This window comes from Dreissena polymorpha, chromosome 9 (genome assembly GCF_020536995.1).
Source record: "Dreissena polymorpha isolate Duluth1 chromosome 9, UMN_Dpol_1.0, whole genome shotgun sequence".
NCBI lineage: Eukaryota > Metazoa > Mollusca > Bivalvia > Myida > Dreissenidae > Dreissena > Dreissena polymorpha.
The window spans coordinates 65,941,865-65,957,894 of record NC_068363.1 but is presented as its reverse complement, the minus strand read 5'-3'; the positions used below and the strand labels follow the sequence as shown (position 1 = coordinate 65,957,894).

Genomic DNA, 16,030 nt, shown 5'->3' with positions numbered 1-16,030 from the left:
ACGTCGCATAATATAAAGCTATAAAACGAGTTTAGAGTGGTGTTATTTCTATTGGCCGTACATATAAAACGAATGACATACTAGGTTCGCTGTCAGTGGTAACATACTCGTGCCACAAATTTGGAATCGCAGGTTCGATTTCCGGCTTTACCCAAAACTACTTTTTTCGCTCGACACAAAAACCGGGATGCAGTGTTAAAAATAACACCCGGAACTAAAAATTGGGTCGTCTCCCAACGCGGCTTCTGCAGTGTCTCGCAGCTTCACCCGTAACCCAAATAACAAATCTCTGTGACTTATGACCATATGGAAAAATGCCAGTGCACTCGATTACAAAAATCTAAATCTACTGCACGAACGCCAGCACAGACGGTCGAAAACGTGACGGTCAGTTCTTTGTTCATGGGTTCAACGACAGGCCCGGTCACATTATCTTATGTTAAACAAACGATGAAATAATTTCTAATTTCTATTTCTAGTTCCTCTATCTTGGATTCAAGAGGGCCGTTGTCAGTCAATGTCAGGCGTAAATGCACTCAGTAAACTGTTGTAATAGAAGCTATAAAAGCAAGCCGTAATTAAAGTGTGATTTTGTTGTTACAAACTAGTCGTCAATGTAATACTAAAATATATTGTGTGAATGAGCAATAAAAATAAATGAAACAATCTTGTCGAAGACATCAAAATTCGCAAAAGCACCGTTTTATTTAAGAAAGATGTGCTTATAAGTATTCAATAGTCAGTCTACACAACCGTATGTGAATGTCTGGCGCGGACTTCAATATAGCGGATCTCGTTCTGACTCCCGTGGAGTATACTGCACATTATATTTATTTTAAATATAAACTTTCTAATAAACATGGGAAACAATAAGTGCTTTATATGCGGCTGATTTTCAAATCACTCCATGCGTTTCATAACAGCTCTGCGTACATATCCAAAATTCAGATAAATGTTGACAAACTATGACACATGCTAATTTGAAATTAGCATTTAAATGTGTCCTGTTTATTGTGTATTATATTTGCATAATTAGGTATGACAATGCTGCGTCAATGTGTGGTTCGATATTCGTTATTGCTATACTTAAACATTTGAATGTATCAAACATACATTTGGTTGACTTCAGTCCAGAATTGTATCGTAAAGTTTAAACTCGTGTCTGTAATAGGAAGTCGCCCGTGTGTTATCAGGGGAAGATGTCTCGAATGACGCAGCCAGTAAAACTTGTCAACGCAGCCAGTAAAACTTGTCAGAGTTCTCACTTAAGTTCTGTGCACACACATTTCTATTAAAAATGCGGTGATGATCAGAAAATACTAGTAATCAATTGTAAGCAAGGCTGTACCGAAAACAAATTTATTGCATTGCAATCAACATGCATGTTTTGGGACAAATTATCTAAATTTATCATAAGCATAAAATGGACTAAACATCATTAACAATTAAATTAAATACGTGTGATATAAATGTTTGTTTAACATGATTTAATATCTTAAAAACAATAAATAAACAGTGTAAATTACGCTATTTATGAACACAAGCAACTTAACAATAAGTACCACCAATTTGGCACTATTGTAACTAAAGTATTTTTAAAAGCCCATAAATCCTCAAAATCAACGGAAATTTCGTACAATATTTCGAAAAAAAGGCTAAGTCATAAAAAACCATACCAAATCTAGCGTTGACATTTTCGCTATTTCTATTATAAAAACTGATTTTATGGGTTAACTTTACTTTAAGAAATATTTTGAGAAATATTCGTTGATGTTGAGTATTTATGTTACTTAACCCATTTATGCCTAGCGTCTAGAAAAACAGGCCTTGGCAAACAGCACAGACCCAGATGAGACGCCGCATCATGCGGCGTCTCATCTGGGTCTGCGCTGTTCGCTTTAAGGAATTTCTGTAAGAAATATTCTAAATATAGAAATAAATATACTATATACATCCCTAATTTTGGAAATAAATTGATCCAATTAAGAAGGATGGGACAGTCCACTAGGCACAAAAGGGTTAAAGACAAAACCATTGTTTGGAACACCCATTCTCTCCCCTCCGATCCTCGTGTGATCAGTAATCACGTTATCACCAGCTTCCCGGCGAGGACCCGCTTCGGCTGGTCTCGGAGGCTTCCATCGCCGCCGTCGTTCCTGTAACCGGAAGACGCACATTCTGCTCGATGACGATCTCGTTCTTGGAATGGCGGTTCAGGTGAAAAACCAGGAGGCATAGCGACCCGGACAGGAAGTACATGGCACCGGAGAAGCAGAATGGCGGCACATAGGAGTTTGTCTGCTCGAACAGGAAACCTGCAGAGGATAGAATGACAATAGGAGTACTATCGCGCTGCATACGTCATCACAAACACGACTGAATGAATTGTTGCGAGATCAGCAATGTCATTACAGAGTCGGGGTTTATGTTGCAAATTTCAGCGCTTGGGCTAAAGCAGTCATTGATATATAAAAGGCATTGTTCCTTTTGAAAGCATTTGGAAAACATACTTTTAATTACAGTTAAAATAACGCTAAAACGTCTTCACACAATATATATTTTATATTGTTCTATCGTAAAATGGGCTAATGAATCAAGACCTTTGTCATTTGATTTGTTGGACACACATTAAGTCCTTTTCAGAAGTGTATTTTTGTGTATGAAAAATATAGAGAATACTAGGTTAGCGTTGAATACAGAGAAGTTTATGTTGCGAGGCTTAAAACGCCGGAAGCGCGAGCCTTGGCGAGCGCTTTCGGTGTTCGAGCCGAGCAACATAAACTTCTCTGTATTCAACGCTAATCCTAGTATTCTATTTATCCCATTTGATTTTTTTTCAACGTGACATTTAACATAAATAGATCTAACAACCTTAACAATAATTTAAATTCAGTCATAAAAGCGCTTAAAATCTAACAAATGTAACCATGCGTAGTGATATACATGTATTTGTTCTGGTACGCGAAATAGTCTTTAAAAAATTCACACACAAACTGTAAAACAAGTAAAAATATCACCATGTGCCTACATTCAATTTTACGCAGTATGCGAATTTTAATACATTACGACCGCGAAAAGATGATTTTACTTTACTATAATTCATTTTATTTTCGAAAGAAAATGATCAAAATCCAATATGGCGGCGATTGCTCCTGACAAAATGCTGTCGATGTCAACATACATGTACACCATCGACGACCTAGTTCTGGCTACAATAACTTTAAATGTCGCTTTTTATGATTTTTGACTGGCGCGACTTTGTACAGGTCTGTCAATACTAAATAAACTGTACGCTGAAGTTTCTTTAGCAATCGACGACCTTGACAATTTTGACGAGTAGACCATTGCAGCGACTGACACTTTATTTGACAAAATATACAGGGCAATACGTTTTCCGACTTCGGACGACGAATTTAAGGACGCGCAGAACGTGTTTTTTATATAATGTTATGGGTATGCCGTGTGTGATCCGATGCATCAATGGCGCCCATGTTAAAATCATTTCCCCGAGAACAGGGAACGACAAAAGTACAAACAAAAATCAAAACACGTAAGAACTAGTATCTTACCTTTAATTATCCTTAAAAATCCATCTATTAATCCATTTAACTCAATAATTGACGATTTTGAATCTAGGGTCTTTAATAATTATTTTAGCATACTTAAATAAAGACCCTTATGCCATTCTATCACTTTATTCAAATGAGTTTATGAACGCGATAAACTTTCTTCTTCGTCACACGCTACGTCATGTACTCTACATTACTGCTGTTCAAATGAACCGGAGCAGTTTATCTAATAATAGCCGTTGGTAAACTCGGTTGCATTTGCAGATTTCTGCATACAAACATAATTATGTTTAAACTTGCACAATGTTTTATTTATCTATGGTAAATGCCCTTATTGTACGAAAAAGTAATTTAAAATGTAAATACACAAAGAATGGAAAACATTCCAGTACACAACAGATAAATGAGTAGAAAATACCCGTGTACAAAATGGGACGTTCCCAATTCCAGTGTGGTGCTATTTTTACCATCTTATACTTTACACAGCTCTATGCCTAACGTGAATTAAATAGGAAAGCAAACATAGCAGATTATTCATGAACTGTGCGATATGTGTATGGCTTGTTGTACATTCTTAATATTTAAGTTAAATGTCAAAAGTAGATCTATATGCTTAGGTTATAAACAATGCACATTACACGAAATAAGTCAAATGTGATCAATTGACAATTCAGATATGTCGACATACAGTACATGTAGAAAACATGTGAAATAAGTCGCGTTTATAATAAATCGTCAAAAAAAATGGGGAAAATGACGCAATAAGTATGTCATTTTATGACGCCATCAATCAGCTGATTCATTATACGGATGGCGAAAAATTATGTCATATGACTAGATTTAAAGGTTGAAGGTCGTATAATTTTGAAGCTTAAGTTTTGTCGACTTTGTTTCTTATGAAAAATCATTCAGTGGTAAAGTAAATATAAATAAAAAAATAACAAAACAAAAATCGTGTAATTTTATATTTTATTTCAACATTTCTTTTGGTGAATGTGTCATATATATTTTTTTCTGCAAAATATGCACATTTTCTTCTAATGGGTGACCTTAAAATTCGATCAATGAACCAAACAATATCGACCTAATTTTAAGGCATATCGCATGACGTCATTCAAAAAGTAGTCCGTGCACGCGACAGGTATATTCCACAGTGTTAAATACAAGCAAGTATATTCCACAACGTGTTATACCGTCAATGTCGCGGTGAAAATGGGATAAAATAGTTTATTCTTCACATGCGTAAAACTAAACTCGTATTCTCCACGTTAAACAGTAGTATTATAGGCCTCTATTGTAAAGTTTGAGAAATAAAAAATGGTTTAATAAAATTATAATCTGAGATACATTTAAAAATTTGAAACCTGAAAGATATGATCATTGACCTGCTACCTGCTATGCTATATGAATTTCACACAAACATTGACATCATTAAATGACCATTGTTCTTAAATAACTGGGCGTAATTCAGGTGTCTAAAGTGTCATCACAGATTATCCTGTAAAGTCCGCACATATATATCAGGGACGAGACCTTCTGCCTTAACTTGATATTCGTTTAGCAGAGACTTTCTTTAAACACACAATTCCTTAAAATCGGAAAGTGTTGTCCCTACTTATCCTTTGCGGAATGCAAACGTTAATCTGGATGACATTCATGTACATGCATTAATCCCAGTTTTTGTAGAACGCGGCTAATTTGTGAAAATAATTATCCGAGAAATCGGTCTTCAGTGTAAATGGATATAATTGATAGGGGCTATCAAATATTATTTTAGAAATAAAGAAGAAATAAAACAGTATACATTAACTTGCAAAAGCCTATTCTTCACACGTGTTTGAACCATAAGATTTGTGAAAGACAACAGACATGAATAAACTATACTACAGTCCAGTTTTTGTAAAACGGCACCCGAGTAAGGAATGACATGCCTTGTTACCTCCTTAAGGCGCATTAGTAAGGAATGCCATGTAATGTTACCTGCTAACGGCGCATTCACAAGGTATATAACGTCCAGTTACCTGCTAACGGCGTATACGTAAGAAATGCAATGCCCTGTAACCTACTAACGGCGCATTAGTAAGAAATGCAAATGCCCTGTTACCTGCTCACGGCGCATTAGTAAGGAATGCCCTGTTACCTGCTAACGGCGCATTAGTAAGGAATGCAATGCCCTCTTACCTGCTAACGGCGCATTAGTAAGGAATGCAATGCCCTTTTACCTGCTAACGGCGCATTAGTAAGGAATGCAATGCCCTGTTACCAGCTAACGTCGCATAACTAAGGAAGGCAATGTCCTGTTACTTGCTAACGGCGCATTATTAAGAAATACAATGTCTTGTTTCCTGCTAGCGGCGCATTAGTAAGGAATGCCATGCCCTGTTACCTGCTAGCGGCGCATTAGTAAGGAATGCAATGCCCTGTTACCTGCTAACGTCGCATAACTAAGGAAGGCAATTCCCTGTCCCCTGCTTAAGGCGCATAACTAATGAAGGCAATGCTCTGTTACATGCTATAGGAGCATAACTAAGGAAGGCAATATCCTGTTGCCTGCTTACGGCGCATTAGTAAAAAATGCAATGCCCTGTTATCTGCTAACGACGCATTAGTAAGAAATGCAATGCCCTGTTACTTCCTAACGGCGCATGCGTAAGGAATGCAATGCAGTGTTACATGCTAATCGCACGTTTGTAATGAATGCCATGATATGATATGATATGTCCTGTTACCTGCTAACGGCGAATTAGTAAGAAATGCAATGCTCTGTTACCTGCTTACGGCGCATAACTAAGAAAGGCAATGCCCTGTTACCTACTAAAGGCGCATAAGTAAGAAATGCAATGCCCTGTTACCTACTAAAGGCGCATTAGTAAGAAATGCCTAGTCCTGTTACCTACTTACGGCGCATTAGTAAGAAATGCCTAGTCCTGTTACCTACTTACGGCGCATTAGTAAGAAATGCCTAGTCCTGTTACCTACTAGCGGCGCATTAGTAAGGAATGCAATGCCCTTTTACCTGCTAGCGGCGCATTAGTAAGGAATGCAATGCCATGTTGCCTGCTAACGGCGCATAAGTAAGGAATTCAAGGTCCTGTTGTTACCTGATAACGGCAGATGAGTAAGGAATGCAATGTCATGTTACCTGTTAACGTCGCACAAATCAGGAAGGTAATGCTTTGTTACCTGCTAACGGCGCATTAGTCACGAAGGCAATGCCCTGGAAGAGCGCCACGAGACCGAAAGACTTTGTCAGTCTGTCAATGCCCAGGTGGTCAGCAAGTACAATGGTCCGCATGGAGACGTGAGTGGCTGAAACCATGGAAACAAATATAGGCAAACAGGTCAGTGGGATCAGGGGGCGTTTAGAGCAATCACGTTATAGAGACATACACAAAAATGGTATATAACTATGATCGAAAATACAATCAATCCTGTGTGAATGTATGAATTAGGGGTAAGAAATAATCTTGCTCAACTCGGGTGTTTTTCTTGCCGAGCAAACGCAATTTTCGATCTAGCCTATCAAAGGAAAATTAGAAAATTAAGAGAAATTGAAAAACACCAAACATTTGTGAAAAACAACAACAATGCTTATGATGTTGTTATTTATTTCAGAAACATTTAGAACCAGTTTATAAATCCATTACGCTGCTGGCGTTCGAATTAAAATATATCCAAAATTCATAGCATTTGGTACCACTAAGTTGTGAAAGTCATTTGAAAAAAGTCAAACAAACACAAGGTTACAAAAGTTAAATCATCTAAAAATCGTCATTTTGCTTTGATAAATTTCTTTGGGAGTTTATTTAATGAGGTAAAAGAATTGGTACCTTTTTTCAAAGCACTGAACATCAATAAAAAATGCCATGATGAAAACTGAAATACTTCGAAACAATATAAAACTTTTTTAATCCGTTACCCATGCAAAGGCCGAACACTGCGCAACACACGCCAAGAGCGGCAAAGCCCCGGCATAAAGGCATCAGGAAGTTCATCGCAGACGCCGCAAACAGGGTCACGATGTATGTCAAGGTGCATGTTACGTGGAGCACGTCGGTGATGACGCCGGACAGCACGCGCCCGACAATGTTCGTGACGCCGATGATTGAGATCAGCGTTGCCGCCTGCGTGGATGGGAGGCCATTGGAGACGCCGAGGTCGGGAATGTAGGTCAACGGCACGGACTGGACTGAAACAGACACGTGGACTGTGTTCCGGTTGATTGGACGATGAAAAGAGTCTACACTGTATACACGCCCCATACGCATTTTAATACAGACAACGGAGAATTTTTTTTCTAGGTGGATATTTTTGTTTTTATCATAAACAATGTCATTTATGTATATACCAAAATATGAATATATGTTTTTTGTATTAGTATGAAAATACGTGGGACTTTATATTAATCAAGGATGATATACAAACAAAAATGGTAAAGTTAAACACATTTCCAGACTTTCGATAATTATTATGAAATATGACTCGATTGGGCCTATTCCGATACCTTAGATAAAAACATAATTATGTTCTTGCCAAAATCCAGTATCTTTGGGTCGTCGACCTGTTTCGAAACAAGAATCAGTGACAAGTGTCGTGCGCACACACGTGGGCTCCCGTTGGGGCCAGGATGTTGTAAGTCACAAAATCGGATGCTTTATTTCCAGACGATTTAATTGTATGATAATGGAATAACAATAAGGACGCATTCTCCTGATGTGTCGCAAGTTAATATGATAAGTTTTGACATAGATCTAAGTGATTGATAATTGAAAATTGTTTCACATGCATTTGGTGCCGGATGACACTATTTTGTGCTTATATGGGCTAACAAGTGGCGCCCATCGCATGTATACGACGGATTTAATGCTGAACAGATTCTGTCAATAAAGCGTTCCAAGCATAACCCTGTATCGCAAGGCAAGAAAGGCTGTCTATAGTCATGAAACATGTGTTGTATAGACAATGCCACGGTCGTTAATCACGGGCGCCATCTCTTTTTGCGATTTGTTAATGCATCGCCAAAATGAGGGGCACCAGAGATTAACGGCCCTGCAAGGCGAAACGGCGGATTTGAGGGAGAGGGAAGAGGAACAGGAAGAGTGGAAGCGTCGGAAGGAAGGACGAAAAGAAAACGGATGAAAGAAAGCTAGCGAAAAGAAAAAAGAGAGCGGCTGTCGCAAGTAGACGAAGGGAAACAAGTAGTAAGAGGCTTTAAATAAACGAAACAAGAATACACTAAGGATCATTGAACGCTCACCTGAAAAACTGTAGCGTAGATGAATAATACTAGAGATTCCTAGTTTTGGGGCCTCTTTATGAATATAAAGCAAAAAATTGAACAATCTAAGAAAAGAACCACTGTACGATGTAACCTATCATGATTTACACCTCTTTGCTATGTAATTGTATACAAGATTTTCAACGGTATTTCGCTATCTAATTCTATATAAATTATGGGGGTAAATTTTAGGTTGCTATTACAACAATTCATTGGGTCCCATAGATCACACTTATGTAACGTATGCGTTAATGTTAGTTTCGTCATTGAATCCCTTTTTTATAATTGAAACATAAGGCGTGACTTGGTCTTCAAATATTTAATCTGGTAATAGTATTAAGAATGTAGAAATGAAGTTGATTTACGTACCAGTCCAACAAACGTCTTTGAGCAAGAGAAGAACGAAGATCCTGTCTGAGAAAAGTGCCATGTAGGATTTGAGAGTGCCACACAAGAAAGAGTCATTCACATTTGAGATCGGATTGTCAGAAACGTCTGGACCTGAGTTCACATCTTTGCATCGCACAAGAGTCGAGTCTTTGCTCCGTATATTCGTCAGAGATCCGCTATAAAATATGTCCTTTTGAGACATTGTATGTTTCATATCAATGATCTGTACATCTATCAAGTCTCTCTGGCTCAAGAACGCTTTAACGCCTGGACTAGAATCGCTTAAGCAGCCAGTTTCACGCAAAATATTTGCGTTACTTTGCGTTAATCTCCCTGAGAGCTTGTTCGTTAAATGAAATTGTGTGGTATTTTCTACATTAAGCTCAGCCAAATAAGTATTGTCCCCATTTGCAATAAGACGCCGTTGCTCAGACTGTTTGCAGTCGGCTGCTGATGCAGACGCAGCGCAGCAAACACTGCATCTTCTCGACGAGTTCGAACTCAGGGGCCGGTAAAGTAGGCCGCAGACGACACCGTTCAACAGTATTCCTGCGAGTATCAAAATGGTTCCCCGCCAGTCGTAAGTTTGGATGAGGAAGTCCGTCAGGTACGCGTAGACGAATGTGCCGAGGCCACTTCCGCTCATCGCGATACCCGTGGCGATGGCGCGCTTCCGGTTGAAGTAGACGCCGACGACGATGACGCAGGAAATGAATGACATACTGAAGCCTATACCTGCAACGAAGGAGAACCGTTCAAACCAAAATGGAACTGCAAGGTAAATAGGTCATTCGTCCAAACTTAATGTGATATTATGGGAATTTTTCACTGTTGAATTGAGCTGAAAAGAATTAACAGGTCAAAAGAGTTAGTTAAAATGTTGTTACTGACCAATTATCTGCAACTCATCTTGCTACCAGTTGTTTATAAAAATATATTTTAAATTCGATATTCTTACGAGACCCACCCAGTCCTGTAAGCCGAATTGATCCGTAAAACGAAATTGTGTCGTTATGTCTTTGTGTCGTATGAACGAATCTGCACTAAAACTAAATTTAGTATCACATCGTACATGCATGATTAGTTGTCAAACGAAAGTACGGTTGATATTCAAATGCATTATTTTTCTCTTTCCGGGATAATGTTTTATTATGTTGATGCTGCATTAACAAATACAAGTGTATATGAAGTGAAAACACGAAAAATAAACAATGGTTAAAGGGACTGTCAACCACGAGGACGAAGAAAAGAAAAGTTGTAAACTACCGTATTCTTTTACAATTTTTTGTTTATATTGATTAAAATATCACGACTGGTATATATACACACATGAAATAACATTGATTAGAAAATAACATGACATATCATTGATTAGAAATTAAATGTGCTTTATATTGCCTTTTAAAAGCAGAGATAGAGCATGCCATTCTTATTCCAATTGCTATCCTATTCCAGATATTCATGCTATGGTATGAAAAAGCTCGTTTCTTATAACCTGTATTTGCTTTGGTATTAACAATATCGTTATGGATGGCAGATCTTAAGTTATAGTTGAGCTTTTGAGAAAAAGTTATAATATCATTTAAATAATCTGGAGTCTGATTGTTGACACATTTATATATTAAAATTGCCGTGTGGTATTTACATCTATTATTAAACGAAAGCCAATTAAGCTGTAAAAACAAATCTTTGGATGAGGTTATTTTTTGGCTTTTGTAGAATGACTCGCTGCGCGTTTTTGTAAAACATTCACTTTTGTTAAATTGGTTTTATTTGCGTGTGTGTTGGTTAGAATATATGAATTATGTAATAATTTCTTCATATCAAAAGTGAGATAATTTTATATCTTTTTTGGCAGAGATATTTTACTGCTTATTTTAGAGCATGTTTTATCAATATGTACTTTCCATTGCAGATGTTTGTCATTATAAACTCCTAAAATATTATGGCTAGTGACATTCTCAAAAGCATTATTATCTAATTTTAGATTAAGGTTGATATTCTTAATTTTTTGTTTTGAGCCAATAAGCATGCATTTTGATTTATTAGGGTTTATCATCATGTTATTGAGGGTGCACCATTTTTGTATGGAATAAAAATCATTTTGTATGTAAGTCTGAATTTCTGAAGGATTGGTCCCTGTAGCATAAAGTGTCGAGTCATTAGCATACAAGTCTATGTCAGATTGGTTTAGTAATAACCCTATATCATTTATATAAATTAGAAACAAGAGAGGGCCAAAAATAGAACCTTGAGGGACACCGCTCCTAATAGTTAGAGGGGTAGACAAACTAGTCCCTAGTTTAACGCATTGTTGTCTTTGACTAAGATAAGACCGAAAAAGGGAAAAGGTACCATCTGAAAAGTGATGAAGTTTTCGTTTGTACAACAGAATTCCATGATCTACTAAATCAAAAGCTTTTTTCATGTCAATAAAAACAGAACCAATACAATTACCATTATCTATATCTTTAAGCCACTCATCAATGAGTCGAATCAGTGCTTTTTGGCAAGAATGATTTTCTCTGAAAACTGACTGATGTTTATTTAACACATTTGTTACACGAAAGAATTCTTTTAATTCATTTGATAGATGTCTTTCGAATATCTTGGATATAGTTGGCAAAATTGAAATCGGACGATAGTTATTACAGTCATTTCTGTCTGAGCCTTTATATATTGGTAGAACATACGCTTCTTTTAACAAATCGGTGAAAATTCCTATACGTATACTATTATTAATTATCGAGGTTATTGGTAAAACAATATGCTCAACACAGTATTTTATAATATTTGCACCGATCCCGTCGATTCTCGTAGCCTTGTTTACATTTAAATTGCCAATTATTTTACTTACTTCGAGAGGGGTAATGTAATTTATAGAAAATTCATGCTGTTTGTTCAATCATTTAGAGGAAAATGTTTAAAGAGAAATGCAACAAATTGAAAAAAAAAAAAAAATATTTTTTGAAACGTAAAAGAAATACGCTTAAAAAAAATAATGAACGATGGGAGAAAAAAGACATTCGTTAAGTAATATTAGAACGCTTTCGTGTCTATCCGATTATAATACTACACAAACTTATATGCGCTTAGTAAAGTGAAAGCGGAAGTGTCAAGATGATCTTATGATGACTTGAAATTTAACCTAGCTCCACATTCGCAGTTCATGTATGAATTTCAATCTAAGAGCTACCTGTAGCAAGATATTTGCATTAGCTCGATATTTAAGTTGCATCATTGAATATCAATATCAGTCTTGCTCGAAATTAAACCTAGTTACCGGTAATTAAACCTAGTTACAGGTGAGTGATAAAACAGTAAATATCTTTATCTGATAGAACATTTATTGAATGCTCTTAAAATACGAATATATGGATGTTATCAGTATAGTCGGTTTGTACAGTAGAGAAACTCTAAACTGAATTTTTCCGGTATAATGATACAAGTTATAAGCATAAATTATGTATAAAAAATAGATTTGAAATTCAAGTTTGGATCAGTTCCGTACATTTTAACTGATTTTCTTTACATAAAAAGTTATTACGTAAGGTTTTATTATGATAACCCAGTGTCAGTAAATGAAGCTGAAATAAAATAAATTAGCCTTGCATGGGAAAACGGGGCTTAGCATGTGCGGAGCCTGTCTATGCTAATCAGGGACGACGCTTTCCGCATGAAATTGATTTTCGCTAAAAAGAGGCTTCCTATAAATTAATATATATATATGTAAATACGCGGAAATTTGTGTACTTGATTAGCATGTGCGGACTACACAGGCTAATTTGAGACGATGCTTCACGCCCCGTTTTCTCAGAGCGAAATCAATAAACAATATACTGTAAGAATTCACCTCCGATGATCCCATAAGTAATAATGAGCACGTCGATGTTCGGGGAGAATACGCTGACGACGAACGCAACGGCGGACATCAGAGTCCCAGCCAGCGTCACCTGGCGCCAAGAGAACCGCTCCAGTAGAAGGCTCACTACGGGGCCTGTGGTGGAAATACAATAATGAGCCGTATTCTGGCATAACGGAGCTTAAGGCATGTGCGCAAAGTGTTGCCCCAGATTAGTATGTGCAGTCCGAACAGGCTAATCAGGGACAACATTTCCCGCCTACACTGGATTTTCGCTAAGATGAGATGTCTTAAAATAAAAAGGACGGACCATAAACGCGGAACGTTTCGTCTCTAATTAGACTTTGCGGACGACACTTACGCACATGCATGAACCTCCGTATCCAGGAGCATGGCTACCTTTAAGGGTTTGAAGCTTGCAATCCTGTTGCGACCGTTTTCTTTTTCAGTTTGCGCGCTGGTTCACTTCAATCGCACCTGACACCTCGGCGACCCGGGTTCGGTTGGGGATCACTATATAAGTCATGATGGGGGTCCGCCGACGCAGTTATCCCCTCATCCCCGATCTCTCCAGCAAATGGCTACTTATTATCAATAATGCATTGCGAATAAGATGTTTACTTCGTCCCGACTTGAGTCCCTTCTGCAAAATGCGATGCGATATGATAGCCCGGTGATACAATGTGTATTTTTATATAAACATTTTAATAATGTATACTCGTATTGTCTGTGTCAGTTGCTTATTTATAAATGATTATATGGAATTAATGGACAAAATCGTATTGTATATAACCAAACTAAATATTTTATTGTAACAGTAGTATGATAAGGTTATCTCTGACCCAATGTTTCGGAATTGTATACGGTGCTTTCGTTTTATCAAGGCATGGTCAAGTTGTCATACTTGTACTCCAGTGCATCTGCACCATTCGTTATAAGTCACTATTGACATCGTCAATAAATTATTAGTGACGTCATTTATTCACGAAATATGACTGCTGATACTGCTCTATATGAAATTCCACCAGGGCAATCGTCTTAGAATGAAAGAATCAGAATCGCAGTACATGATATCGCGATCAAGAAAACATGATGACAAAATCGCGAAAACACGTGTCGGGATTATGATGCGATATAATATCGCGTTTGCTTCAACGTGATTTCCAGTAATAACCATAGAATACAACAAAATATGTTTATAAGAAAATGTTTAAATGATTAGATGATCTGCATAACAATTTTCTAGAAGAGGTTACTTAACCAAAGATAAGATGTAGGTCGATGGTTGTTCGTTGTATGTTTGTTGACAAAATGGTTTCTTTACAATCGCATTTCAGTCAACATTACGAAAAAAACTGCACGCATATCATTTATAATCTTTCGTTACAAAGAGACTTCCTTCAAACGAAAAATATCATAATAGCGGAAAATATCGTCCCTGATTAGCCTATGCGGAATGCACATGCTAGTCTGAAACGACACTTTGCGGACATGCATTAAGTCCCGTTGTCACAGGTCTGTAGTTTCGTGAATACTAGCACACTGTGCACCCCTTAAACGCGTGTAAAAATCACTCACCCATGAACATGCTCATGCCTAGGAGCGATGATCCGGCCCACGAGGTCTTGGCTTTCCCCTCACCAAAATAGTCCAACAGTTCAAGCAAGAGCACGCCGAATGAGAACACCGTCCCGTCTTGTATGAAGTTCACTACGAATGACGCCAGACACACCATCCACCCCCAACCGCCGTCCGGGGCGGCGCCGCACATGCAGAGCTCGGGCCTCTCACCGGAAGCGCGGTTGGCCGCCGCTCTGTGTGGACGCTTCCGGCTCTCGATATGGCCGCCATTCACGACGTTCTCGTCCGCGTTGTGTTGAATTGTCATTCAATCGGGTCCACTTGAAAATCTGTAATGTTAAGTATGGAATGTAGTTCAAAAGAGCGCGTTACTTTAAACGAACCCGAAAACTGATTCCATAGTCTTAAAAATATCAATAAATCAGCGCAACGACCGTCAAAACCGTAATGAAAGAACCGGACAGAACTGTTTTTAATCCATTTACATTTTCGATTATTAATATAATCCAGAGTGGCCCAAATAGGAATGAACCCGGGCGATACACTTCCCCGAACACGTTATACACGTCTGTTTATAGTTACTATATTTGATAAACTATCTATCTATCTATCTATCTTCCATTAAGGTCGAACCCATTTTTAGGACATAGACCTCCCATAAGTATACGAATATTTTACGCATTTATAATTTTGCCGCTATGACTTGTGATTCATAATTTATCCTATTTTAATACCAGATGAAAATCGATAGATAGAGAATAGATCGATGTGAGTTTTAGATAAAGATCAAGTTTATCATGCGAGGCTTAGAACCGATGTAGCGCGAGGCTTGCCGAGCGCTAACATGGTTCGTGCCGAGCATGATAAACTTGATCTTTATCCAAAACTCACATAATATTCTATTTATCCTATTATTTCCTCACAATTTTCCATCAATAACTGTCAAATATGGCATTTTTGACGATTTAGTTTTTCCGTAGTTTATTTTTGGAAAAACCAAAATCTGATCAAAAAATAGCGATAGTATAAAGCTCATGTTTATACGATCGTTGTTATACTATCGATTTTTATCTGGTATTAGGATAAATATATATATATATATATATATATGCCAAACCATGTAATGATGATCAAAACTTAAGCTAAATTATCAGTATGACCATCTTTGTACTCAGAATTTGCAGTTATTATTTTTTAAATCAAGGTATTCACTGTTTTTTGCATACTTTGGCAAAGAAAAAAAGTGGTTTTCTTTTAAACATTGTTTTTTATGTCCCCGGATCGAATGATCGAAGGTATATTGTTTTCTGGCCTGTCTGTCTGTCTGTCATTGTTTGTGTCTGTCTGTTA

General features: G+C 37.4%; 1 protein-coding gene across 1 annotated transcript; it reads right to left on the bottom strand.

Annotated features, from left to right (window-relative positions):
* Positions 1–1,383: 1,383 nt before the first annotated feature.
* Positions 1,384–15,247, bottom strand: LOC127844461 (monocarboxylate transporter 9-like). Its single transcript, XM_052374702.1, has 7 exons — positions 15,166–15,247; positions 14,678–15,009; positions 13,091–13,234; positions 9,217–9,972; positions 7,489–7,758; positions 6,753–6,878; positions 1,384–2,315 (listed from the first exon to the last, which is right to left on the bottom strand). Exons 2-7 carry the CDS (start codon positions 14,985–14,987, stop codon positions 2,092–2,094), a joined length of 1,830 nt encoding a protein of 609 aa, XP_052230662.1. The 5' UTR covers positions 14,988–15,009; positions 15,166–15,247; the 3' UTR covers positions 1,384–2,091.
* Between the last annotated feature and the right edge of the window lie 783 nt (positions 15,248–16,030).